We start from the raw sequence: 25,944 nt of genomic DNA, 5'->3' as shown, positions 1-25,944 counted from the left end.
ACATGGCAGAAGATACTTCTTCTAACACTGCAAATTCGTAAGACTTTGGCACATGCCAGAGGGTGTGCAGGTTAGGAGGGGGTGAATGTCGTGGCGCTACGCGCACACTGTGAAAAAAAATCTAGAGTGTGCCTTCCTTTTAGATTTAGAGAGCCAACGCCACTTTAGACATTAGTATTAGTGTCTATGGTTCAAAATATTAGATTTTTTTGGACAAGTTTTTAGTCAATATTTAATATTCTAGATATTATCTCTTGTAAAAATCCATAAAACTATAGATAACTTCTAGATTAGGAGGACATGTAAAAGAAAGCATATAGCTTTTAGTCAATTTGAGAGGATTTTATGTAAAAAAAAGAGATTAGCGAAATCGCACGATGCACGATCGCTGTTTTCAATGAACAACACTCTGAAAGTGGGAGATAAAGAAGGAGTGATCTGGCAGGATTCTGGCCAGGTGTCATGGTGTTTAACCCCCCCTTTCGGAGCCATTGGAAGCATCAGATTGGCAATCTGAGCAGCATAGAGGAAGGTATTATTTTGTACACGTTTTTGTCTATTAGAGTTATATTCTCTCAGAATGCTGAAAGAAACTGACAGGCTTAATCTCTATGAGTATTCTTCTATATTTTCTAATTCTTTTTGAGAGCATTCTTCTGCATCTTCAATCTCTTCGAACCCCTTCTCTTTCGTCTACTCCTCTTCTTGAATCTACCTACACCCTGCTGTCTCTTATCTTCAAGAACTTGGCTTGAAACCTTCAACCCTTCTCTTATCTCTACCATCTCCGAAGTCTAAGTTCTTGAACCTCCATACATTCTTCTCTTGCCAAACCCCTGTGGTGGTGACCTTCAACCCTACATGCTGCGACAACGTTGGTCATCCTCTACATCAACCAGATTTGTAGAGTTTACAACTCTAGTGCCTTGAATGAGAGTCAAATATCCTCTCTCCATCATCTTGTACTTGATAAGTACCTGCCATGGGTGGAAATCCTTGCCATCAAATTTACGAATTTGAAGGCGGACATCAGTATATGTTGTGGCCATTGGGAAGGTCTTACCACTTGCTAAGACAAGGGCAGTGTCTAGTCCCTTACAACCTTGCCAATGAATGTAGAAGCAAATTAAGGACACCCTTACAAACAATTGATATCAAAGTTGCAATGAAGAGAAAGGCTGAAAATCATATATATGTAGTATTTCAAAATATGAATTTGGTGGTCCTTTCTTATGTACAATCTTCTTCCGAGGTTTAATGGTCTTTTTAAGCTTCAATGATGTGAACCTAGACTGGACTTTTGGCTCCTCCTTGTGGTATGGTTTAGTAGATGAACCTTGTGTTGGACAAGGACGGTCTATGATTTCAATGCTTGTTATTGATAACTCCGAGGAGAGTACAATGACACTCATCTTTCTGATTTCATTGACCAAGGTATTTGAAAGAAACCATACATGATATGCAGCAAGCAACACAAGTTTCGGATAGGATGGTCTATGCGTTTATAGTTTTACACATAGCCTTACAAAATGAAGTAGAGCACTTAATAGTTTTAATTTTCTAATGAAAAAACTCAAATTGAGTAAATACCAATAGCAAAATGATTGAACAATATGCTTTAGTGCTTACATGCACTCATCTCTTAATTTATGCTTTTAGAGATGGTAGATGTTGAACTTGATGAGCTTGGTGATGCCCTACCAAGTGAAAGAACCTCTGAAATGGAGTTTCAGATTAGTAACCGACTCTGGAAGAGATAACTTAGTGTCGATTAAAATCACTGTTAGTGACAACAGAAGATGAAACAAAACAAGAAGGTCAAGCTTAGAAATGAAGATTTTCTTATGCACTTAGTGACACTGAGGTTTGAGGAAGCTAAAAGGATCAAAGGAGGCTCTAATACCATGTGAAAGATTATAGTTGTAGCAAGGAAAAAATATGCACAAGAGGGAGATATGAGCTCAAAGTACAAGAACAAGTTGCTCAAGGTACAACTTGTGTACACTCTATCTCACATTTGATAGTGACCCATAGGTTGTTTATATAGCCTCTGCCTGGCTAAGGTTAGGGTTTCCCCTGTCCTTTGGACTATTCACACCCATATGCTCTCATACACCCTTGCTTAAGGTAAATTCCCATGCCTATATTGTAACATCATCCACCCCCATCCCTTTCATATATATTATAGCTATAGATATAGATAGAAGATTAATATATAGCAATAGATATTACAATCTAATATATAATATGGATATGACAATCTATATAATCATACAATCAACTTGCAAGACATGACCTTGTCACTTTGTGTATTTGAAGTAAACAAGCAGTGAAGGCAAACAGTAAGCAAGCGTGTTATGTACGCGGTGTGGAAAAGCGTGCCAATTTAGGAAAATAAATTAGGGGTGTTTTCTAGACATCATCAAGCGTACAGCAGCAGAGAGAGAGAGAGAGAGAGAGAGCCGCAGAGGTCAGTGCAAGTGGTAGCCATGGCGGGAGCAGACGAAGCAAACAATCAAGCCGGCCTCGGTCATCAGACTCAGGAGGAGGAGAAGAAGCCCATGGACCAGCACCTCAACTTGAAAGTCAAGAGTCAGGTAGTATCCTCGTGTCTTTCTCCATCTTTTGGTCCGTGGCAAAAACACAGGGTTTGCATGTGTCCTTCCATGGGTCTGGAAAGGGCCGGTGTTGTAAGAAGGTGTGGCAGAACAGGGTTTGCTCGTGTCCCATGGGTCTCAACAGGGTCTGTGTTTGAAGAGATATGTGGCACAGGGGAGGGTTTGGCTCGCTCCGCCTTCCTTCAATGGGCATGATCCACTCGCCCCGTATCATGATATGCATTTGCAGCCATCACTGTGTACAGAGGGTCAGCAAGGAACACGGAGCAGTGTGTCTGCTGCTTCATCCTCAAATGGAAGCTGGGTTGAGCTCACTTGACCTGCCTTCAACGTGCGTGGTTCACACACCTGAGAGTATGATATGTATTGGCATCCATGACTGTGTGAGAGTGTCAGCAGGGATACGGAGCTAGTGTATCTGCTGTTTGATCCTTGAATGATGTGGCAGTGCAACTGATGGGATTGTTGGTCTGCAGAAGAGTTTTTGGGTTTGAATGTTAGTTTGTCTGCTGTTGTGTCTGTCTCAAGCTTTCTGCTTCTTTGCTGAGTGGAGTTATCAGCATGGTCCACACGCCTAAGATTATGACATGCACTTGCAGCGGTCACTGTGTAAGAGTGTCAGCAGGGAACACAGAACTAGTGTATCAGCATCCTCAAAAGTGACTGTGTAAATTGACTGGATCGTTTGTCAGGGTTTGTGGACTTGAATGTTAGTTTGTCTTTGGCCAGGCACCTTCTTGCTATGTCTGAATCAAGCTTTCTACTTCTTTGCTAGGTGGGGCTTATCACATCAAGAACAAAATCACTGATTGGTTGGCTGTCAGTTACTCTTGCCCATCATGTTAAACAGTACAGTGGATAAGTGCACTACCTTGGGATGGTGGGAGGATATGCATTTTATTGACATTGTATGGGAAGGCATGGCAGGTTATGATCAATGTGGACAATGTTTTAACTACTTGCTTGTTTTTACTCTCTTAGACTAGGCTACACTAACAAAGGTGCTGTTTTGGACGTCAGTGGGTCATGGTGCCACTTCTGAGCTTTTTGAGCTTGAATATGGTGTTGGCAGTTCCAGCCATAACTCAATGGATTTTTCAAGTGTACGAGTCATGACTGCACCTGTTGCTTGTTCTGTAAGATGGTCACTTTGATGTTAGTTCTTTGGACTACGCAAGCTAGTTGCCTGCTTGTTTCTATGGGATGTCATCAAGTGTTTGAGTTACTTGGCCCTTTCATGCACTTAACTTCAAAAATCTAGCAAAACATATTATGTTTGGATCTGGCCTTGCATTTTTTTTTTGTGTTGTCATGTTTAAAGCTGATGAACACCCCCTCTTTTTGTGATGCACGTTCTCTGCATCTGCTTTAGTAAAGGACACTTAACATCAGCCCCTTTTTTAATGCTATGTTCTCCTGCAAGTTAGTTGTCATGCTTGGTCTCAATGGGACCTTGCTAAGTGTTGACTTATTGCCTTCACTTTGAAAGCCTAGCCATCATACAACCAGATCCTGCTACTATTGTATTTGTGTTGTCATGTTAAAAGCTGATGAACATCAACCCCTTTTGCAAGGTTTTCCTGTATCTGCTTTAGTAAAGGAATCTCACTGAGTTATGGTGCAATACTAAATTTGTTAGATGTTTGCTTTTGAGTTGTCTTTGAGTTAGAGCTTTTGATGCCTTTGGTTTCGATTTGCCTTTTAAGGTTTGTCCTTTTGAAGTTTTATGGTGCTGCAACCATTAGCCTATTGCTTTATTCAGAAGCCAGATGATATCATATCGAAAAAGAAAGTTTACCAGGGGAAGTTAGAGAATTGATTAGTCTGTTGATTTGCAGGATGGCAATGAGGTGTTCTTCAAGATAAAGCGTACCACACAGCTGAAAAAGCTTATGAATGCATACTGTGAGAGGCAATCCATTGATGCGAATTCAATTGCATTCCTTTTTGAAGGTCGGCGCTTGCGGGGTGAGCAAACTCCTGCAGAGGTATGAATTTGAATCTTTCACAGTGCTTTGTGAGTTCTCTCTCAGATGGGCTGTATTTTGATAAGTGGCTTCTGGCTGCAGCTTGAAATGGAAGATGGTGATGAAATTGATGCAATGCTTCATCAAACAGGTGGATGTAGTGTCTTGTAAACAGTTTACACTCATGAAACTGCAGGGTATTGTACTATTCTCTCTGTAGTGAATGAGGCCCCTGTAATGCATCACGGGCGCTGTATGGAAAGTAAGTGCTTTCCACTTTCCAAATATTGTACGTGCCAGTTCTGTAGGTTGCAGGTATAGTTATGGGCTGTTCAAGTACCCTTAGATTCAGTTTGCATACTGACTGGTTCGGAAATAGATTCTCTGGATTTCTCGATTTTTGTAGCTTTACTTATGACAAAGGTGGGATTGGCAATGAGTCGAAAACCCATCACTTGTACTGGCAGTAGATCTGATACTTTATATCCAGGTTGAAGTAGTGTGCATATTTAATCATGACCATGACAATGATGTAATGTGATAATCTTTTTTAAAAGCCGTATAAAGGTCAATGGTGTGAACAAGTGGCGTGGATGTTAATTATGGATCAGCTGAGAATGTCAAGCAAAACTCTTGAGGCTGTTGATAATACTCAATATTTTGTAACAGATAGCCACCTTGAATCTGTTGTGATCTTTGCAGTGGAATGAACTAATAGAAGTTTCTCATTTTAGAGAGATTCTAGGGTGGTAAAGGAAATGACAAACTGAGGTGATTGGGAAGTGCCTTGCATTTTGCCTGGCTATGCAGATTATTTGCAGTCTCTCCTACAAAAACTCGAAAGGGAGAAGGGCTGCCACAAAAGTACTGATGTTAAGGATGAAAGGTAAACCATTCAGCCGCCACAGTGAAATGGAAGAGGAAAAAGCATCCTTATTCATAGTACTATTATACTTCGTACTACTGTCTCCATCCCAAAAAGGCCTGCTGTCGTGTGGCGTTAACAGTGAAGTTTCCTTGGGGTGGCTGTTGGGCCGCTAACCATGGTTTGATTTGACCCTATAACATGCATCTATTTGAAAGGTCTAAGGAGCATGGTAGAGAGGATTGATTTACCCTTTTAATGTTATATTGGTTGATTTGAAGGTCCTCTTGTTGTGAGGAACTTTATGAAGCTCTGATCCTAATGGGCAGTCATAAATATTTGAGAGGATAGAATTGATTTTAACATTGGTGTCTATTTGAAGATCTTGACAATTCCCACTTGAGATGTAGCATAGAATTTTTGTGCAGAGGAGAAAAGGTAGGAGGCTGATCAACCCTGACAGATTCACCTTCTGAAACAATGGGTTCAGGTCCTGGGGGTACATTGGTGATGAGCATAGGATTGTTGAGTATGGTTGCTAAGGCAGTCAGCAATTGCATTGATTACATTTGCTTTAAGCAGTAAACAGGGAAGTAGGTCTGCCTAGATTTTTCCGGTCTAGCTTCGCTGTTCTTTCTAGATAAACAAAGTGTTTGTCAATTGCAGGATATCCCCATCACTTTAGTCTATGTAAGTGTTGAAATGGAGTTAAAGCATTTGCATCTCCATCTTGAGTAAATTGCAATTGAATGTAATTAAATGCACCTACAGTATTTGTATTTGCAGGCAGGTTTTGCATGTAGTGGCACCCCTCTTTGCTCCATGTAAAGCATCTTTTAGCAGTAATCTTACTTTTATTCTTGCACTTAACATGTATTTTATAGGGTGTTTCACTGGCCTGATTGTTTGCCAAGATTGAAATGCCTAAACTGATTTAGTTATCTTGAAATTCAGCAAAACACACTCATCCAAAATGTGTGAGCCACATTAGGATGTTATGGACCGAAGCCTTGTATATCATTCAATACATAATAATGAGTATACCTGTGAGCTAGAGGCTACTGCCTATATTGACCACAATAGATTGATCTCCTTTTATTACACGACAGAGCTGAAATAATTGTCGCAACAGACAAATTTGTTCTTATGGCCAGCAGAAGTTTAATAGTCTCTTTCGTGTATGTCTTTCTCTATCATTGATTAACTTTAATGAATAAATGTGTGCATAGGGTCCACCATAAATGTGCTTTTGGCCTCCCTCGTTATGGACATTGTCTGTTTGGTATAGAGATCTTAGCTTTTTCCTTATGATATGATGAGAAAGTGGATGTCATGGAAACCATATGATGAGATGCTGGCATTTGTGAACTGATTATGATTAAATCAGTCCACTAAAAATTGTAATTAGCTTGTTAGCAGAAAGTATTTGAAAATTTGTTGCTATTTTGAGTTAAGTCTTCAAACACAAGTTGTGCAATTCATGCTTTAGAAAAAAATATTGCATGGTTTTTGGTATAGCAAACAGGTTTCCTAATTGTGTAAAAATTTTATAGCAAATTCAGTAAGATAATAAAAGGTAGTAGTTCTTGGTGAAAATTCCTGCAGGTTCAAACAAGTAACAATTATCTTCTTGAACTAGAATTGTCAAATGTTATTTTTTTGAGGAGAATTGCAAAACCCCATTGAATTGCTATATACATAGGTTCAAACTAGTTGCTCCTTGGCTAGATTCTCTTGGCACACTGTGTCCGTGTTTTACTAGTGCTCTGCACTTTGGTTTGAAAGCATGTTTCCTATGGCAGGAGGATTCATGACATGTTGATATGCGGAACATAACTTGAATTTTGTGGAAATTTAGATTAATACAATGTTAAATGCATGACAATGCAATAAAGGGATTTGGCACTCATCGATGTATAGGGAGTGGAATACCAATTTATATTTTATTTTTTGTTTATACTTTACAATCATGCATACATATTTATGTATCTATATTCGTGTCTTTATGTATATGTGTATTTAATACACATCTATGTGCGGTCATGTAAATGTGTGGGCTTATGCTCATTATTTTTATTTTTTATTTTGCTCGTTTTATTTATTTTACATTTTTTTTTCTTGTATATATGTTTAGATGTGTGATTGTGCTTGTATTTTATGTATGTGTTTATTTGTGTGGTCCCATAAATATGCATGTTCATTGTATTTTTTCTTTTCATTATTTTCCCACCCACCCAGCTACCCACCCACACACCCACCCATCCCTTTGTGTTTGAGTGTGAATTATACACATACATATAACATACATTTTTTTGTCTTGTTTTTCTTATGCTCAATATATGTGTATGCACATGTATTTGTATATGTACACATGGATACTTATGTATTTATGTATATACATGTGTACATATTTGTTAGTGTATGCTTTATAAGTATGTATCCATTCTCTTTTTTTTCTCATATATGTTTACATGTATTCAAGCATGTATGTGTATATATGTACATATGTATGCAAGTGTATCCATATATGTGTGTGTGTACTATTAATGTGTTTCTATGGTTTATATAATTGTGTATGGTGAGTGTGTATACATTGCATATTGTTTCATTTGTTCAATTCAAAAAATATATTTTTAAAAATACATTATATTTCATTTCATATGTGCAATTGAAAAAGAAACTTTTTTTAATTAATAGTGTGTACTTGTGATGTTTTTAGAGTGTACACATTGCCTTTACATATCAACTATTAAATTATATGAATGAGAGAGAGAGAGAGAGAGAGAGAGAGAGAGAGAGAGAGAGAGAGAGAGAGAGATTATAACTTTCACTCTTCAAGAAAAATCTTCTTTACTTCTTGAATACTAAACTTATCCTTCTTGTGCCATGTAGGCATGGGAGCCTTCTAGTTAGTTTGGGCCTAAGGCAAAGATCTAGATAATATATAAAATAGATAATCCCTAAATAACAATGGTTTTGTTGGAGTAGAATTGTTGGTTTTTCAAATTTGGAGAAATCAAAGCAGAAGTGACATTGGTATGACATTTCTTATTGTTAAAATGACATTCATCATCATATGATAAAGTGTATAATAAACAAATATAATCAACCACTAATATTCGATGTGTGGTTCGCTTGGAAAGTTCTATGATTAGAGCATGCATGCATCTTTACTGAAGCATTGACTTTTCTATATGATACTCAATCTTGAAAAATAAGATGCTTCACAATGTTTTTATAGCTTACTTTTCTATCATAAGTAAAACGGTAAAATGATTTAGAGGCATTCTTATGTGCAAATAATTTTGGCTAATCCATGTGATTGTATTATGCTCTTCCATGGAATATAACTCTTGATAGAATCATGAAGAAAGGAAAATAAAGAAAATTTTGGACAAGAATATGGGAATATAAAAAATGCAACACAAATAGCCATAATTATATAGGAAAAAATAGTAGTAGGTTTCTAGTACCGTTGTAGCTACAATGAACTAAAAACCACATCTTGTCAAATTTTAAGAGTTTATATTAGTTATCAATCGACTTTGCAAAATGTATACATGTTTGAGCTAAGTCTCAAAGATCGTAAATATGGTTGAATGTTACATGCGAAAATTTTGTTGCATACAATCAATATAATAATAATAATAATCATAAGTGATGCTATCACTAAAAAAAGATGTAGGCCATAAGGCTTTACATGGTGGAGGCAACAAGATACAGCACAAGGAAAAAAAGGATGGGTGCTCTAAGTAGGTAAAGTCCACATATCCATCTAATGGGGGACTCCAAGGGTCTACAATATCTTCTATAGTTGCTTGCCACCATCAAAGCTCATTGCTATGCAACAACTCCTCAAAATGGTTTTGCTACACAAACAATCATGAATCAAATTTTAGATGTGACACTATGAGAAATATAAGTTTTCTAGACTATCAAGAGAGAGATCTCATATTGAGCCAATAGATGCATAAAGTTTATCAACGCAACAAGGGTGTTGAGGCCATGCTTTTCTTTTCTCTAAGATGTGCTGCTAAAATACCTATTAGCACAACTTATGCATACGTGATATGAGCCTCATTGTTCATCAAGACAAGACCATGGTATTATCCACCAAGCATGAGTAGCCTAGTGGGTAGGGTCCAACATGAGTCCTCTCCCACTTAGGAGTACGTTGTGGAGTACATTTATTACAACCATGTGCAAGAGACATACGTGCAAGAGTAGCACCTACAAATAGTTGAGCAAATCTAGGCATCTTGGGGGAGGCACTCCCTATAGGTGTAGCAAATGTGGGTGATGTTAGTCCACTCGATCAATAAGAGGTCACAACATCTATATCCCCATAGCATCCACTAGAGCCACCCTCCCTAGCACTTTGATAAGAGTGAGGAGTACTAAGAGGCCATGGGGTATAGCATCCATGTCTCCATAGCACCCACCAAAGCCACCACATTCACCAATAGAGCAAGGTGTGCTTGATGCACCTTCTATAGCAAACCTAGAGTATGAGCTACACTTGCTAGACGACTGATGCATTAGTGTACCAAAGGTGGAATACAATCTCATTGAGCTTCTCCTCTATATACTACCAACTCATCATGCCCTTGTAGTTAAGTGTGATGACTTGCACAAATAAAAAGAAATGTTAGTTAATCCAATATGTGGGTGAAAGAGAAATGCAATAAAAAGCATATATATAGACTTACACAAAAGAAAAAAACATGTAACGAAGCACTAATATAAGTGACGTACCAACGACTATAACAACAAGCTCTCATAAATACAATCTCATTTAGGGCTCCATAACTTAGGAGGAGCCTACTTCATTCTCAAAGAGTTCTTGCATGCTTCTCCTCCACTTGGTGCACCAAATTTTTTGAGCTTTGCTCTTCCATTCATTGCAAGCCCTCTATGTCCTTTACTTCTTGCAAGTCTTCCTCCTCTACTTGTATAATGTTCTCCACACTCTGGATTTCTTTCATTATATATAAGCTGTCCAAGGTGTTATAGTGATAATATACAGCTAGTATAGTTGTTGTGGGTTAGGGTAAAACAATACTTCTGTGGAACAATCAAGATCCAATCATCACTAAAAGAAATTTGTGACCTTTAAAGCTATTTTAAAAAAAGAACTCATACTCACTTACAGTATCTCGACAAGATACATGTCTCACAAATTGTTCCATTTCTTTTGAGAATCTAACTCCAAGAATCTAGATAATCCTCAAAGAATGATAGCCCTCACTCCTCCGAAGTTAACTTTAAAACACAATATATTAAATATGATCAGAAGAGGATGATTGTTATGTAGAGGATCCTAAAAATGATTGCAAAAGGGAAATGTATTGGCAGATTATTTACTCTTAATGTAAGTTTGCTTGAAATGGGTGTTGCCATGTTTGCATAAGGTTCATGTATTGTGGCTAATATTGAAATTTGGCATAAGAGAATTGGTCATGTGAATGTGTAGTGGCAAAAAGGCATGTAGTCAAAACAAATTGTGGATGGTTGGCCCAAGTTTAGGGTTGATAAAATACAATATACTCCTAAGAATGCAAGTCATTTTACTTACCATGGCTTTGGAGCCTTGTGTCTCTTATATTTGTTTTTTCCTTGAGTACTTTTGGTACAAACCTTTCTCATTGAAGGGATATTCATCTTTTGGTTAGTCTAGGAAGATAGGGTATCTCTCATATACCTCCTCATTCCACTTTTGCTCTATCTGGTAATCCTCATATATGTGCGTGTAGGTCCACCTAGTCCTTGCATTCTCCTGTCAAAGTTTGTATAGCCTCCCTCTCCATTTGCCCATACATGAACATGTCAAACAAAATTACCATTATATTTTTAGAATGGATTGGTGAGATAGTATTGCAAACATGCTATTAAAGAAGGATATTATGATCTACTTGTTCAAAAGTCTCCATACCGCAAACTTGGATGACTTTTATGACATTATATCTTCATTTGGCTTGAAATCATAGAAGATAGTGCAAAACATTTTCTCTCTATATTTTCTATTTATCTCTTGCTTGTATTGGAAGAACAAATCATGTTTTACTTGCATGTTATAATAGTTCTCCTAGTGCTCGAGAATAGTCTTTTTCCATTGTCTTGTAACATGGCCCAAAAGGTCTCTTATTTTTTACCCAACTTCGAAAAGGTGCATTTTCATATGCTCAAATCAAAGTTCTGTCATTTAATAATTAATGTATTGAACTTACGATGTAGATAGTATAGATGAACGAGGATAACCTATGTTCAGGCATGCCCATCAATGTTCGAATCTTCTTGTTAGAACTCTCCATGGCCTTCAATATCCTTATGCTATATCATGAGCAGTGATAACCCTGTCTCACAACCCTAGACACAAAGTAAAAGGAGTGATGGTGTTGGTTCATGGTTTGATGTTAGACTCTGATTACTCGAAGTCTGCTGGCCTCTACCAACTTGTAAGTTGCCTCAAAGCTTCAACAAACAATATAATAAGACTCTAACAATCTTAAAACTGTCACCCAAGTAAAGCCTTTGATATCCAACCTTGTAGCACTAGGACTCAGAATACAATGTCCAAAACAAGATTCAAATTCACGCAGGTTCATCGATTTTGACATATGCTCGTATAACTTTTTACTTCTCAAAAAACACAACAAGAGTATACATCAAAATTGAAATGTTGGATGTTTTATGCTTCCATGTATTTTAGTATGCTCCAATTGTTGCTCAGCAAAGACAATCTCCTCACCATCAGTGTCACAGCCATTATGATGAAAAATAGTCTGCTATACGAGTCCCCCGATCATCCATCGCGCAGCTATTGGCTACCGAATCTGCCTTGTTGTCTATCACCTTCCCTCCCTGCATACAAACAGTCGACACACGATTTCTCCTCTCGTTTCTTGCGAATGCCGCTATCTCATTTCCATCTCCCTCTGCCGCTATTACTTCTACATTTGAGTCTTCTACATTTCACCATCAAACATCTTTTAAATCTTCAAGGTTTTACTCTTAGCATGCATAAACTTTTTTGGAATCAATCCCAAAGTTGCCAAACTCTTAACTATGCTAGTGCAAATTCATGCCATTCACTACTTATTTGGGCATAGCTCAAGCTGTCGCAAAAACTCTTGCCCTCCCCTCCCAGTCTGCAAACATTTATGTACAGGGATCCACTTGGATCAAAGCAAACAATAATCCCACTCTCATCGTGATGACCGACAAATAAGATTTTCTGAGTACCTGGATCGAACACATAAATAATTCCGCTCTCATTAAACTTCCCTGTAATGTATATTGACTAAACTCTTAGATCAAACACATAGATAACATCCTCTTCATCCCATGCAATATACTTTTCTAAGACAGAAGACAACATAGAAGAACCATATAACTCATATGCATATGAAATCTCCAAGCTGCAATTCCAAGTAATAAGCTCCATAAAAAACATGTTTGCATAAACCAATCCATCAACCCGCTAACTTTGATAACTGTCTTCAACCTCCCCCTCTTTCCTCTTATAACCAAAACTGTTAATGACTATGCCGAGGTCAAATGGGAAAGAAAAACCATCCCAATGATCCCTCTCGGCTCAAAAGGATAATGAACATTCTCACAATCTGCTTCATAGTCATCATGGTCAAATGGATGTAAAGGATTTTCATTATCCAACATATACATATCCCAATCACCTATGGGCTAATATGCATCATCAATAGAATCACCATAGAAACCAAAATTTGCATAACCATGTCCCTCTTGAAGGATAGAGGTCTCATGAAAGTCCTCCTTATGTTGCATGCTGACCTTAGTGAGGTTCTCATGAAGGTCCTCCTCATTGTCCTCATATTCTTCAACATTGTTCTCCATTTTCTCTTCTTCATTATTACTACCATCTATGCTGTCCACATCTGCATGTCCTTGCTCTTCTTCATAGAAATCTTTAGCTTGTAATGCTTTAAGTGGCTCATGTGGTACATAACCCATATGGTTGGACCGATAGTAAGTGTCATAACTCTCATTCCCATAACGTTGTCCATAAAAATGATCATAACTACTACATTTATCCATGTCATGCTGATCATGATGGCTGACATTCTCATAGACATTACCATAGGCATCTTTATAGGCACGTTGTCGAAAGTCATTGGATGAAATCTTGTGGGAGAAACATGGTAATCATGATGAGAAGGCTAATCAAATACATCATGCTACTGTCCAAATGTGTGTACATGCTGTTCACAAGCAAAAGAATCTTCAGTATTATATCCTCACTCAAAGTAGCCATGATAGTCATTGCTTTGGTAAGGAATACATGCATGATATTCAAAATCATTTGAATGATACACATTTTGCTCATCATGACATGAAGTATAGCATCCATTTTGTTCAAGACATCTACAAAAATGTTGCTCATATGAGGGAGAAGTGCCATATGGTTCATATGCTGAGTTGCCATGAAATACATACTCATTCATTATAGTATCATGACATGACATTGCTAATCCTAGTTCTCACAAGTGGAAGGACTTGAGACATTAGAAACTATTGTAGGTGGTAGCCATACATCAAAGAGAGTAATGCGTTTTCCAATACCCATCTTCATTTCCCTAATAGCACTTGTTTGCCACACTTGCCAGACTGTTCTCTGCATGCATGTTGTCCCAAATATCCATAGACACAGTTTTGGCTATAACTTGATGAATACAAGTCCAAATGGAACAAATGATAGCTCTATTTGAAGCCTATGATGTCTAGCTTCAAATGAGAGTTATGGTTCCAATTTAGGAGCATAAATACCCCTATCTATAAAAAGATTTCTAGATCTCTATACACAGTGGATTGGACCCTGTTTTTACTCTATTTTGGCCCAACTTTACCTCATGAACAATGTCTTCCACCCATGAGAAGTTGGGAGATGCTTCAAATCAGTAAGTACATTGATAATCCAAGCATATTCTCTGCAAATAAGCCCATAATGCACCCAATTTTTGCTCTACAGTAGTCTAACTATCATACATTGTATACCCTCAATGACTTGGTCAAGTGTGATCCATAGTATATGCAAAGGAAAGAGGAACCCACTTGCTTGTTCAATCTTGTTGAAAAGTGCCAAAAAGAGCATTCAATCTTAAAAATCACTTTTACTGATATTGATATTGGAAATACCCTGCATGTTAAGGTCCATATTATTGAGAAATAAGCCAAAAGTCTAAGGCATAGTCTAAGCCTTATCATATTGTTGTATGTAAAGTGTCCTTAAGTTTGGGGGCATCTATCTTTTGAGGATACCATTTTGGCGTGTGGACTGTTTTTGAGATATGGTGGGAGAATATTGAAGAAGAAGAGAATGAAGAAAGCTTGAGCCTCTCCTTGTCAACCACCTTTCGTTGTGCATCCCCATCGAATCTCTTATCTACTTTCATTTGGTATCAGAGTGGGAATGAAGGATTGACGCGAGGAGCGTGTTGAATCGAGGTCTACATCAGATTGAAAGCTTGCTATTCGTCATTAAATGAGGTACAAATCCCTATCTAAACCACTCAAAGCAGGTTCATCGATTGGAAGAGCTATTGGGGCCTGAATTTGTGGGCTATTGAGCTCGCATTGAGGGTTTTCCGGAAGCCAAAGGAGGGGGCTTGCCTGCAATTTGATCAGAGAAAGGTCGCCTTTTGTTGATAACAATATTCTTTCTCACTGCGTCGATGATTCAAAAATGGCAGCAGTAGCCACAACATTTGGATCGAACCCGCTCTCGAATTGAGTCTTGCCTGCATAAGCTTGCCTTCCCAGCAAATAGGATACGGATTCGAGAAATTTCTCAGGACTTCCATAGTCCTTGATAGAATTTTTGTCTACAAGCATGGTGCGCAGATCGGTCGCAGATAGCTCACGTGGTAAATCCCGGAAGGTCCCCAAGAACAAAGTACTCTACCTTTTTGCACAAAAACCCATGTAAAAGCATGCACGAGAAGAGGCAAGAGACAAATTGGGTTCAATCTCCCCCATGCCTTGTGTGAGCGCTTCACAAAGCATGTATTTTATGTATATTTCCAATCTTCATGCTCAATAATAGCCCAATTACAAAAATATGACAAGTTTTTAGCTTTTGAGTTTGCTTTCTACAAAAATAGGAAAATAAAGCTAATGGACGGTGCCCATAGTGTCTGGCACGCCCAATCTCAATGTCCAAATAGAAATAACATATCCGGACGCATAAGCGCATACAAAATAATAATCGATAATCAATGTCTCAATAGACATAACAAAATATAGGCGTGGCGCCTATCAAAATATAGTCCAAATGTCGAATACCCGCTAGACTCCAATGCTTTTCTCTGCCACTGCTGCTATCTCTATACATCAACTGAAGCATTCACAATCGTTAGTAAAATAATATAATTAAACCGACAAAAGTGAATACCTAGCAGTCTTCAGCTACATAAATAAATCAATTGGTTAGAAATAAATCCTAACCTTAATTTATTACGAGTGCGCACTCTAAACTCATAAACGTTTATTAATTTAATATGCATTTTGCGGAATCACCTGCTATGGAATCACCCATGTACACACTAAATTAATGAAACGCCCGAAAAGGACAGGCGTCCCCATCAACTTCTCACACAAAGAATCCTCTTTGTGTATGAGCCCCGGTCATCTAAGTTTATGGAATCCACCGTAAAGCCTCACGAAATCCACCGTGGAATATGCCTCCTGGCATCATACCCCCGGGGTGGGATAGCAATTGACCTCAATTGCTATTAGCTCAATGTGGAGCTAACAGAGTGGGGAAAGCATTTAAGTCTCTAGCGTGCATCCATTGTGCTTCCTCTACAGGATGGTTCTTAAATTTTACTAGATATCTAGAATACCTTCGGCCAGTTCTAGTGGTCATGTAGTCAGTGTCTATGATGGCTTTTGGTTCAAGTATTTCAGTCTCTTCTTCTAATAAGGGTGGGTTTTCATAAACAGGGTGGATAGGTAATTGGTCTCTAAATGGTCTCAATAAACTAATATGAAATGTATTATGAATTTTCCAATGAGATGGCAATTCTAACTTGAATGCATTGTCATTAATTTTATGAATGATTCTAAATGGTCCATAGAATCTAGGAGCTAATTTGACAACTGGATGTCTATCTACACTTTGCAGTCTACGCTTTTCTATTTTAAGCCAAACATAATCATCAACTTTGAAATTCATAGCTTGTCTTTTCTTGTTGGCTTGTTTGGTATATGATTGTTGGGCTTTAGCAATCATATCCTTAACCTCATCAAAAATAGTGTTATGCATAACAGCAATATCATCAGCACTCTGAATTCTATTAGACAAAGATGCAACAGGTGTAGATAATCTATATCCATAAATAACTTCAAAAGGTGCTTTCTTTGTAGATGTGTGCGGTGTATTGTTATATGCAAACTGTAATAAATGTAAATGAGTATCCCATGTTTGAGGTTTAGAGATAGTATATGCACGTAAAAGATCTAGAATGGTGCTATTTGTGGCTTCTGTTTGTCCATTTGTTTCTGGATGAAATGCAGATGAGAAATCAATCTTTGTGCCTAGATTTGCAAACAGTGTAATCCAAAAATTATTACAAAATCTAGAATCTCGATCTGAAATAATCACTTTTGGCAATCCATGGTTAGTAAAAACAGTTTTCAAAAATAACTGTGCTGCTTGTGATGCTGTTAAAGTTTTCTTACATGCAATGAAATATGCTTGCTTACTAAATCTATCTACAATTGCCCAAATCATGTCATGGTTAGATTTAGTATTTGGTAAACCAGTAATGAAATCCATAGAAATATGTTCCCAAGGTTTAGATGGAATAGATAAAGGCATTAATAATCCATACTGTTTACCATGATGTCTCTTTATTCTTTGACAAATCAAACATTCAGAAACGAAATTAGATACATCTGCATCCATATGCGGCCAATAAAAATCTTCAGTTAACATGCGTAATGTAGAAATGATACCTCTATGACCTTGATATGGGGGACAATGAATTTCATTCAAAACAAAAGATCGGAATGGAATAGTAACACACAGTCTCTTTTCAAAAAACATAAATCCATCATTATATGACAATGAATCAACATGAATGAAATTATTTTGAACTAATTTTTGCCAATCAGAATGAAAAGTAATATCCTGGTGATATGTGTCTTTCATAGCAATCAAAGAATCAAAAGATGTGATAGAAATATTATGAATTGCAGGTCTTCTACTCAATGCATCAGCAACTAAATTTTCTTTTCCAGGTTGGTATTGAATGATAGGATGGAAACTTTGAATGAAGGAAGCCCATTTGATATGACGGCGGTCAGAAATTTGGGGTTGACTAAGTAGATGTCTAATGCTTTGCTGGTCGGTCTTTATCATGAATTCTGAACCCATTAAATAATGCTTCCATTGTTTTAATGCTTGTACAACTGCTAATAGTTCTTTGTCATAAGTGGAATATTTGAGCTCAGAGGGTTTTAGCTTAGAACTAGAATATGCTATTGGATGGTTGTCTTGCATTAATACGGCTCCTATTCCTGATCCGCTAGCATCGGTCACAACTAGAAAGAATGGTCTATTAAAGTCAGGCAATTGTAGAACAGGGGCATTAGTTAATGCACGTTTCAGTAAATCAAAGGATTTCTGCTGATTTTCAGTCCATTGATAAACAATTCCTTTCTTAAGAAGTTTGGTCAATGGTAAAGCAAGTAATGAAAAATTACATACAAACTTCCTATAGAAAATAGCAAGACCAAGGAATGATCGTAGTTCATGTATATTTTTAGGAACATGCCAATGCAATATTGCGTCAATTTTCTTAGGATAAACTTTTATTCCTTCTTTTGATACAATATGACCTAGATATTCTATTTCTGTCTTAAGAATTCACTTTTTTCAGGATTTGCAAACAATTGATTTTCTTTCAGTAATTGAAAAACTAAGGATAAATGCTCATAATGCTCTTTTTCACTTTGACTGAACACCAAAATATCATCAAAGAAAATAATCACACAATATTGATATTTCAGAAAAATACGGTTCATCATTCTACTGAAAGTAGCAGGTGCATTAGTTAATCCGAATGGCATGACTAAGAATTCATAATGGCCAAACTGTGTCCTGAATGCAGTCTTAAATATGTCGGATCTATCTAACCTCACCTGATGATATCCAGACTTAAGGTCAATTTTACTAAATATAGAAGATCCTTGCAGTTTGTCCATAAGGTCATCAACTCTAGGTATAGGATACCTATTCTTTACAGTGATCTTATTTAATGCTCGGTAGTCAATACACATACGATAAGTATTATTCTTTTTCTTGACTAAGAGCACAGGTGCACCGAATGGAGAACTGCTAGGTCGAATTAGGCCTCTATTTAGTAATTCTTCAACTTGACTCTGGATTTCTTTTTGCTCTATTTGATTGTGCCTATATGGTGCTTTGCAAGGTGGTTGTGTGCCAGGTATTAGATCAATCGTATGGTCTTCTGGACGTGATGGTGGTAAACCTGGTGGTAGGTCTTCTGCAAAACAGTCCTTAAAATATGCAAGAAATTCCTTATGCCTAGGGTGCATATGATTTTCCTTTGTGTGCAATTTGTTCACCCAAATGAGATATGATTTAGTATTCTTGCGTAGTGCACGTTTTGCTTGAGTATGTGAAAGCAGTGGAAAAATATGAGATGCATGCATACCAAATAATGTAATAGATTTTCCTTGAAAATTAATATTCATTGTGTGCGTAGAATAATCTATGTTTGGATTATGCTGGTGTCTCCATGGCATTCCTAGAATAATGTCGCTTGACTGTAATGGGACAACTAAGAAATTTCTTCTTTCAATGTATGGACCAATTTGAATTTCTAAATCTTGTACTTCTTGTGTGCCATTGTATCTAGTGCCTAAAAATGCAGCTTTTATGCGATAATGCGTAGGTACAGTATGCAATTTTAATTCCTTTACCAATTTTGATGAAATAAAGTCATGGGTACTACCGTCATCATGCAATATAGTTCTTTCTTTTCCATGCACCATACATTTCATAGTCAACAATGAATGTGGAGTAGGCATACCTGGTAAAGTGTCGGAAGTAGTAGTAATATCATCCTCTTCTTCAGTGAAATCCGGCATATCCTCATGCTCGTCTTCGTCCATGGCTCCAAGGTAGTTGATATGTGCTGGTGGCTTCTTTGAATGACAATTTGCTGCGAGATGCCTTGGCTGGTGACACTTGTAGCATACTATTGGCTTGGCTTTGGTCACATTATTTGCAATGGCTGGGAGTCTGGGTACATTTGGATTTGCTTGTGGAATAGGCTTTGGATTTGGATTGACAGTGGATGGTAATGCAGGTGGTTTAGGCCAATTCTTGCGGAAAGATGGTGATGAGAATCGTCCTGGATTAAACCTTCTGAAATTAGAATTGAATTGTTTAGATCCATAATTACCGTTAGCTTGGAATGGTTGTGGTCGTCGATCTCTTCCGCGTAACTTATCTTCAGTGTTGTGAGCTAAGGAGATGGCGTCTTCAAGGGTAGCAGGCTTGAACATGTTCACTTCAGCGTAGTAATGTCCAAGAAGTCCAGACATATACTTCCGCTTATGTGTCGTCTCTGGTACATCTTCAAGCATGTGTAGCTGTAAGAGTGCATTCCAAAAACACTCTGTATACTGTGGAATAGGCTCACGATCTCGCTGTTGAAGTAAATCCCATTGTTTGATAGCCTTCTCATGAAATTGCGGTGGAAGGAAATTTTGCATGAACTTCTTCTTGAAATCTTCCCAAGTAGCAGGACATTCTATACTCTTGCGGACTACAGTCCACCAAAGTGATGCTCTGTCTATCAGATGATTAGTAACACACTTGATTTTATATTTTTTGGGATAAGTTTCCTCATGGAAATAGTCATCAAACTGGCTAATGAATGATAAAACAGTCTTTCCTTCTCTTATGCCATTGAAAGTGCGAAACTTGAAACTTCGTTTACTTATCTTAGATTCCTTGCGAATGGTTTGTGCTTCAAGAGTGACGTCGATGGTACGGCGAATCAAATCTTCAGCTTGTGGTTCTTCTTTATCAGTGGATGCTCTTTGTAGCTTTGTCAATTGCGCTTGCAATGCTTGCCTAGCCCTTCGCTCTTCTTCCAATTGCAGCATGATAAGATCCAGCTTTTGTTCCATGGTAGGTTGAGGTAGGTCGTCTTCAGCCATAGGATCATCCATATGTGGGGTAGTCATCCTGTAAAACTCAACAAACCTTTCTCACTCAAAATCAGTTAGCAGGATGAGCGTAGCTCAAATTTGGGGTTACAAGGCTATGTATTTTTGGGTATTTTTTTCTTCAATTTTCAGAAATTCTGCAATATTTCTGTCTCCGTTTGCTGAAAGTACTTCAACGAACTTGTAGATAGGTAGAACAGCTTGCTGCGAACAACTTTCCAGTTCAGAGTTTTTGCATACGAACAAGTCTTCTAGGAGTTTTAAGCACTAGTCAGTTCTGATTTAGTCTGACTTGCAGAGTTGCAGACTTAGCAGACTTGCAGAGTTGTTGACTTGCTGAACTTAGGCCGACTTGCAGAACTTGCAGAACTTGCAGAACTTGATTACTGTCGACTTGCAGAACTTAACTTCAGAAGTGCGAGACCCGGAGTTTGCCGACTTGTCTGACCTGTGTAACTTGCAGAAAGCCTTAAGCTTAAGTAATTAAGCTTAAGCTTATGAAGCTTAAGGAGGACTAACAGGCCGTCGTTGATTTCGTGGGGGGGGGGGGCGTTTTTTGGCCGCACGATATTTTCGGGCCTATCTTCTCATACGCCGAGGAGATTTGGGGAAGCTTAAGCTTCCTTTAAGCTTTTAAAGCTTTGTAATTAAGCTTTTATTGAAGAGGATTAAGACTTTTCTCACTGTTTTTTCAACGACTTGTTGTTGGAGATGAATGCATGGTCCTCCGCCTGCAGAGCTTGGTCCTTCGCGATCTGACAGTGGAAACAGGGGTTCTTGATCGCCAGAAGTCTGTCTGTATCGACGATTCGCGACGAGATTGACTGTAGAGCCCGTTTGTTCCTGGAGCTCCGCCTTCGCCCGAGATTGGTAGCGATTGGAAGCTCTTGATCTCTGCTCCGCTTTGATACCACTGGTGCGCAGATCGGTCGCAGATAGCTCACGTGGTGAATCCCGGAAGGTCCCCAAGAACAAAGTACTCTACCTTTTTGCAAAAAAACCCATGTAAAAGCATGCACGACAAGAGGCAAGAGACAAATTGGGTTCAATCTCCCCCATGCCTTGTGTGAGCGCTTCACAAAGCATGTATTTTATGTATATTTCCAATCTTCATGCTCAATAATAGCCCAATTACAAAAATATGACAAGCTTTTAGCTTTTGAGTTTGCTTTCTACAAAAATAGGAAAATAAAGCTAATGGACGGTGCCCATAGTGTCTGGCACGCCCAATCTCAATGTCCAAATAGAAATAACATATCCGGGCGCATAAGCGCATACAAAATAATAATCGATAATCAATGTCTCAATAGACATAACAAAATATAGGCGTGGCGCCTATCAAAATATAGTCCAAATGTCGAATACCCGCTAGACTCCAATGCTTTCCTCCGCCACTGCTGCTATCTCTACACATCAACTGAAGCATTCACAATCGTTAGTAAAATAATACAATTAAACCGACAAAAGTGAATACCTAGCAGTCTTCAGCTACATAAATAAATCAACTGGTTAGAAATAAATCCTAACCTTAATTTATTACGAGTGCGCACTCTAAACTCATAAACGTTTATTAATTTAATATGCATTTTGCGGAATTACCCGCTATGGAATCACCCATGTACACACTAAATTAATGAAACGCCCGAAAAGGACAGGCGTCCCCATCAACTTCTCGCACAAAGAATCCTCTTTGTGTATGAGCCCCGGTCATCTAAGTTTACGGAATCCACCGTAAAGCCTCACGGAATCCACCGTGGAATATGCCTCCTGGCATCATAAGCAGCACCATAACAGTCTTGTTGCTGTTAGCTTCGAAGTTGTATGCATATCTCAGTACAGTCCCAGGAAATTCCTGCTCCTTGCTCGGATTCCATTTGGATGGAATGTAGAGAGAGAAGCCATCACTAGCGACGGGCACAAAGCTAGTGTCTTTCTTTGGAGCGCCTGCTGCCAGGCTGTCCACTCCCCTTATTCTGAACCCTTGCATCCTTCTCTCGAGGAGTCCTTCAAGTCTGCAGTACTACCTGATCTTTCTCCTGAGCTTCTGGAGACCATGAAAGCTGTGCCACTGTAGTGTTACGACGAGATAATATTGCAAGCCCCTACCATTTACAGGTTGCACGAAGCAACATCGCACTATGATGAGACCATCAAAGCTATCATAAATGAAGAGTTTGGCGATGGAATAATGCGTGAAATTGGTTTCTTTTGCACGAAAAAAAAGTCAAAGGGAAGGATGGAGAAGATCGTGTAGTCATCATCTTCAATGGGAAATATCTGCTGCTGGGAAATATCTGCCGCACACTGTACAGTATCATACCGGAAGTCGTGTAGTCATCATCTTCAATGGGAAATATCTGCCGCACACTGCACAGTATCATACTGGAAGTCGTGTAGTCATCATCTTCAATGAGAAATATCTGCCGCACACTGTATAGCATGGTACTGGGAGCACATGTATAAGATTTGGAATTTGCATGATGATGGACATTAAGGTGTTGAAAAATTGAGCAACCAATTGCGTGTGTTGTTCCAGACTACACTCGAGCATGGGTTCTGCATGCAGATTCATCACAATATATATTATTGATGAGGTGATAGGAAAGCTCAAGCAGTTGAGTAAACAGTTGAAAAGACTTACAGAGGCCTTTACAACAGTGGTCTGGGCATAGCGTTTGCAGGATTGGAGTATGGCATTGCAGAAAAATCTTGGAGAAGAGAGAAGAGAATGGTAAAGTTGAGTATTTGGTGAGATGGGTTGATACAAAAAAACCTACATGGGAGCCTTTTGAGAATGTTACAATTGAGTTAGTTGCAGAATTTGAGAAGATTTCTGTGGCGGCAGAAGTAGAGGAAATGCAAGAGAAAGACGTAGTGGCATAATTTTTATGTTGTGTACAGTCACACAGCCAAAGCATTGGCTGGCCTACTCTCACTCTTTAATTTTTGAGGCTCTTACTTGATCTTATAGCAGATGGATGTATATGACAGTCTTTGGACACATGTATGATAGTCATATTGCTGAATACCATTTTTGGACAGATTGTATTGTTGTTTTCTTTTGAATTTACAGCAGTCATAATGTCTGACACGGCACAGATCACTCAAATCGTGGGGGACAAATTGACCAAAGACAACTATAGTGTTTGGTCCTATAGGATGGAGAATTTTTTGATGGGTAGAGGTCTATGGGATCTCATAACAGGTGATGATGAATGTCCAGAAGTTCCTGAACATCCAATTGAAGAGCAAAAGAAAGCGTACAAGGATTGGACTGGGAAGAATAGGAAGGTTTTGCATTGGATCTCCATATGTATTTCAGAAACATTAATTCCTCATATAAAAAAGGCAAGTACTTGTAAGGAGGCATGGGAAATCATAGAAAAAATGTATGGAATATGTACAGAGGCCCGTAAGATACAACTTAAGCAGAGATTACATGGTGCATGGAGAGGCAATCGCAGTATCAGTGTGACTATGTGGCAGAAATCAAGCAAATTGCAGAAGACCTTGCATCCATTAATGCACCTGTTGATGATGATGATTTAGTGTCAGTGACACTAAATGGGCTTGGACTAGCTTTTAAATCTTTGGATACCTCTTTTCTGTTAGGGGAGGCTCTATGCTTGACTTTGAGGAGCTTATTGGATTGCTACTTACATACAAAATCAAGTTGGGATTGAATGCATCTGGCAGTGGAAAAAATGCAGGTGGAGATAGTGTTTTCTATCACCAGAGAGGTCGTGGCAGCTCATCTAGAGCTAGAGGCTCTTCACCTAGTCGTAGTAATTATGGTTTTTGCTCGTGGAAGAGGCAACTTTGGTCGTGGTGACTTCATGCATAGAGGCAGGGGGAGATCTTTCCCTAGAGGTAGAGGACGGTCTAGTCCTTCACAGAGAGATGGCACTTGTCATTATTGTGGGCATTTTGGTCACTTTGAGAGGGATTGTTATTAAAAACAGAATGCTATGTCTAGGGGCCGTGGAAGGACCCAATATGGCCACTATGCAGGCACTTATGGTGGTACAAGTTATGGACCTAGAGGTGGATCGCCTAGAGGTCATTTATTTGCTATGGAGCATGTGCTTGGGAGCATGACTCATCCTCCTCGTGAAAATGATTGGTTTTTGGATTCAGGAGCTACAAACCACATGACTCATCATGCTGAGTGGTTTGATAGCAAGGAGCAAGTGCAAAATGATGAATATGTTACCACTGGTGATGATACTTTACACAAAATTACTCATATTGGTAGTGTGCCACTTGTTACTAAAGATGGGATTGAGAACAAGCTTGGTGATGTACTTTATGTGCCCACAATAACTAAGAACCTAGCATCGGTTGGTCAAATGACAGATCAAGGATTGCAGGTGAGATTCAATAAGTTTGGATGTTTCATTGAAGAGTTCCATAATGGGAGAACTGGCAGGGTGATTGCTCATGGTAGAAAGAAAGGGAGATTGTTTGCTTTGGATGCAGGTACTCCAGTGATTCAAAATTCTATGTATGTTGAGAGAGGACATGGGCAAGATAAGGATGTGGAATTTTTGGCATAGACAGATTGGTCATGTTAATTTGCAAAGATTGAAGCAAATGCGATCAAAACAGATAGTCCGTGGTCTACCGCATTTAGGATATGTAAATTTTGATCATGTATGTGAGGCTTGTCAATTTGGCAAGCAGTCCAGATTGTCATTTCCAAAGAGGGGGAGAATAAACAGCTATCCTTTGGAAATAATACACTCAGATATTTGGGGCCCATGTCAGAATGTTTCCATGAGCGGAAAATGTAGATTCTATATCACTTTCATTGATGATTTCAGTAGGATGACTTGGGTATACTTTATGCAGCATAAAAGTGAAGCGTTTGAAAAGTTCTTGGAATTTAAATCTATGGCTGAAAAGCAGTTTGGATGCTACATAAAATGTTTGAGGTCAGATAATGGTGGAGAGTACATGTCATATGAGTTTTGTGACTTCTTGAGAGATCATGGTATCAAAAGGCAATTGACATGCAGGTATACACCTCAACAAAATGGTATGGCTGAAAGAAAGAATCGGATTATTGCAGAGGTTGCAAGGGAAATGATGAACCAAATGAACATGCCATTGTCATATTGGGTAGAAGCAGTGCATACTGTAGTTCACATTATGAATAGAACACCTACAGCCTTGATTCATAATATGTCACCATATGAGAGAATGTATGGCATGAAATCTACTGTTGCATACTTTAGAGTCTTTGGATGTGTCT

The 25,944-nt window shown here is 38.4% G+C and overlaps 1 protein-coding gene across 2 annotated transcripts; it reads left to right on the top strand.

Moving 5' to 3' along the window:
- The first annotated feature begins 2,306 nt into the window (after window positions 1-2,306).
- On the top strand, window positions 2,307-5,141 carry LOC148024527 (small ubiquitin-related modifier 1-like). Of its 2 annotated transcripts, XM_087694180.1 has the most exons (5): window positions 2,307-2,597; window positions 3,394-3,545; window positions 3,639-3,721; window positions 4,457-4,606; window positions 4,688-5,141. In XM_087694180.1, exons 2-5 carry the CDS (start codon window positions 3,458-3,460, stop codon window positions 4,754-4,756), a joined length of 390 nt encoding a protein of 129 aa, XP_087550306.1. In that variant the 5' UTR covers window positions 2,307-2,597; window positions 3,394-3,457; the 3' UTR covers window positions 4,757-5,141. The 2 variants fall into 2 exon arrangements, with proteins under 2 accessions (XP_087550306.1, XP_087550307.1); XM_087694181.1 differs by lacking the exons at window positions 3,394-3,545; window positions 3,639-3,721 and having other exon boundaries at window positions 2,324-2,597.
- Window positions 5,142-25,944: the final 20,803 nt, after the last annotated feature.

The sequence above is a fragment of the Lygodium microphyllum genome, chromosome 15 (genome assembly GCF_053477565.2).
Source record: "Lygodium microphyllum isolate KBCC chromosome 15, Lygodium_microphyllum_v1.1.10, whole genome shotgun sequence".
NCBI lineage: Eukaryota > Viridiplantae > Streptophyta > Polypodiopsida > Schizaeales > Lygodiaceae > Lygodium > Lygodium microphyllum.
Note: the sequence above shows the minus strand (reverse complement) of the source record. Positions and strands in the feature narration are given on the sequence as shown.

What these genes read in the sequence shown, in the direction of transcription:
- LOC148024527 (XM_087694180.1), top strand. Translation starts at nt 3,458, where the DNA reads ATGTTAAACAGTACAGTGGATAAGTGCACTACCTTGGGATGGTGGGAG. An exon ending in TGTATGGGAAGGCATGGCAG is followed by an intron (nt 3,546 to 3,638) that starts GTTATGATCAAT and finishes TTTGGACGTCAG; the next exon opens with TGGGTCATGGTGCCACTTCT. An exon ending in ACTCAATGGATTTTTCAAGT is followed by an intron (nt 3,722 to 4,456) that starts GTACGAGTCATG and finishes GTTGATTTGCAG; the next exon opens with GATGGCAATGAGGTGTTCTT.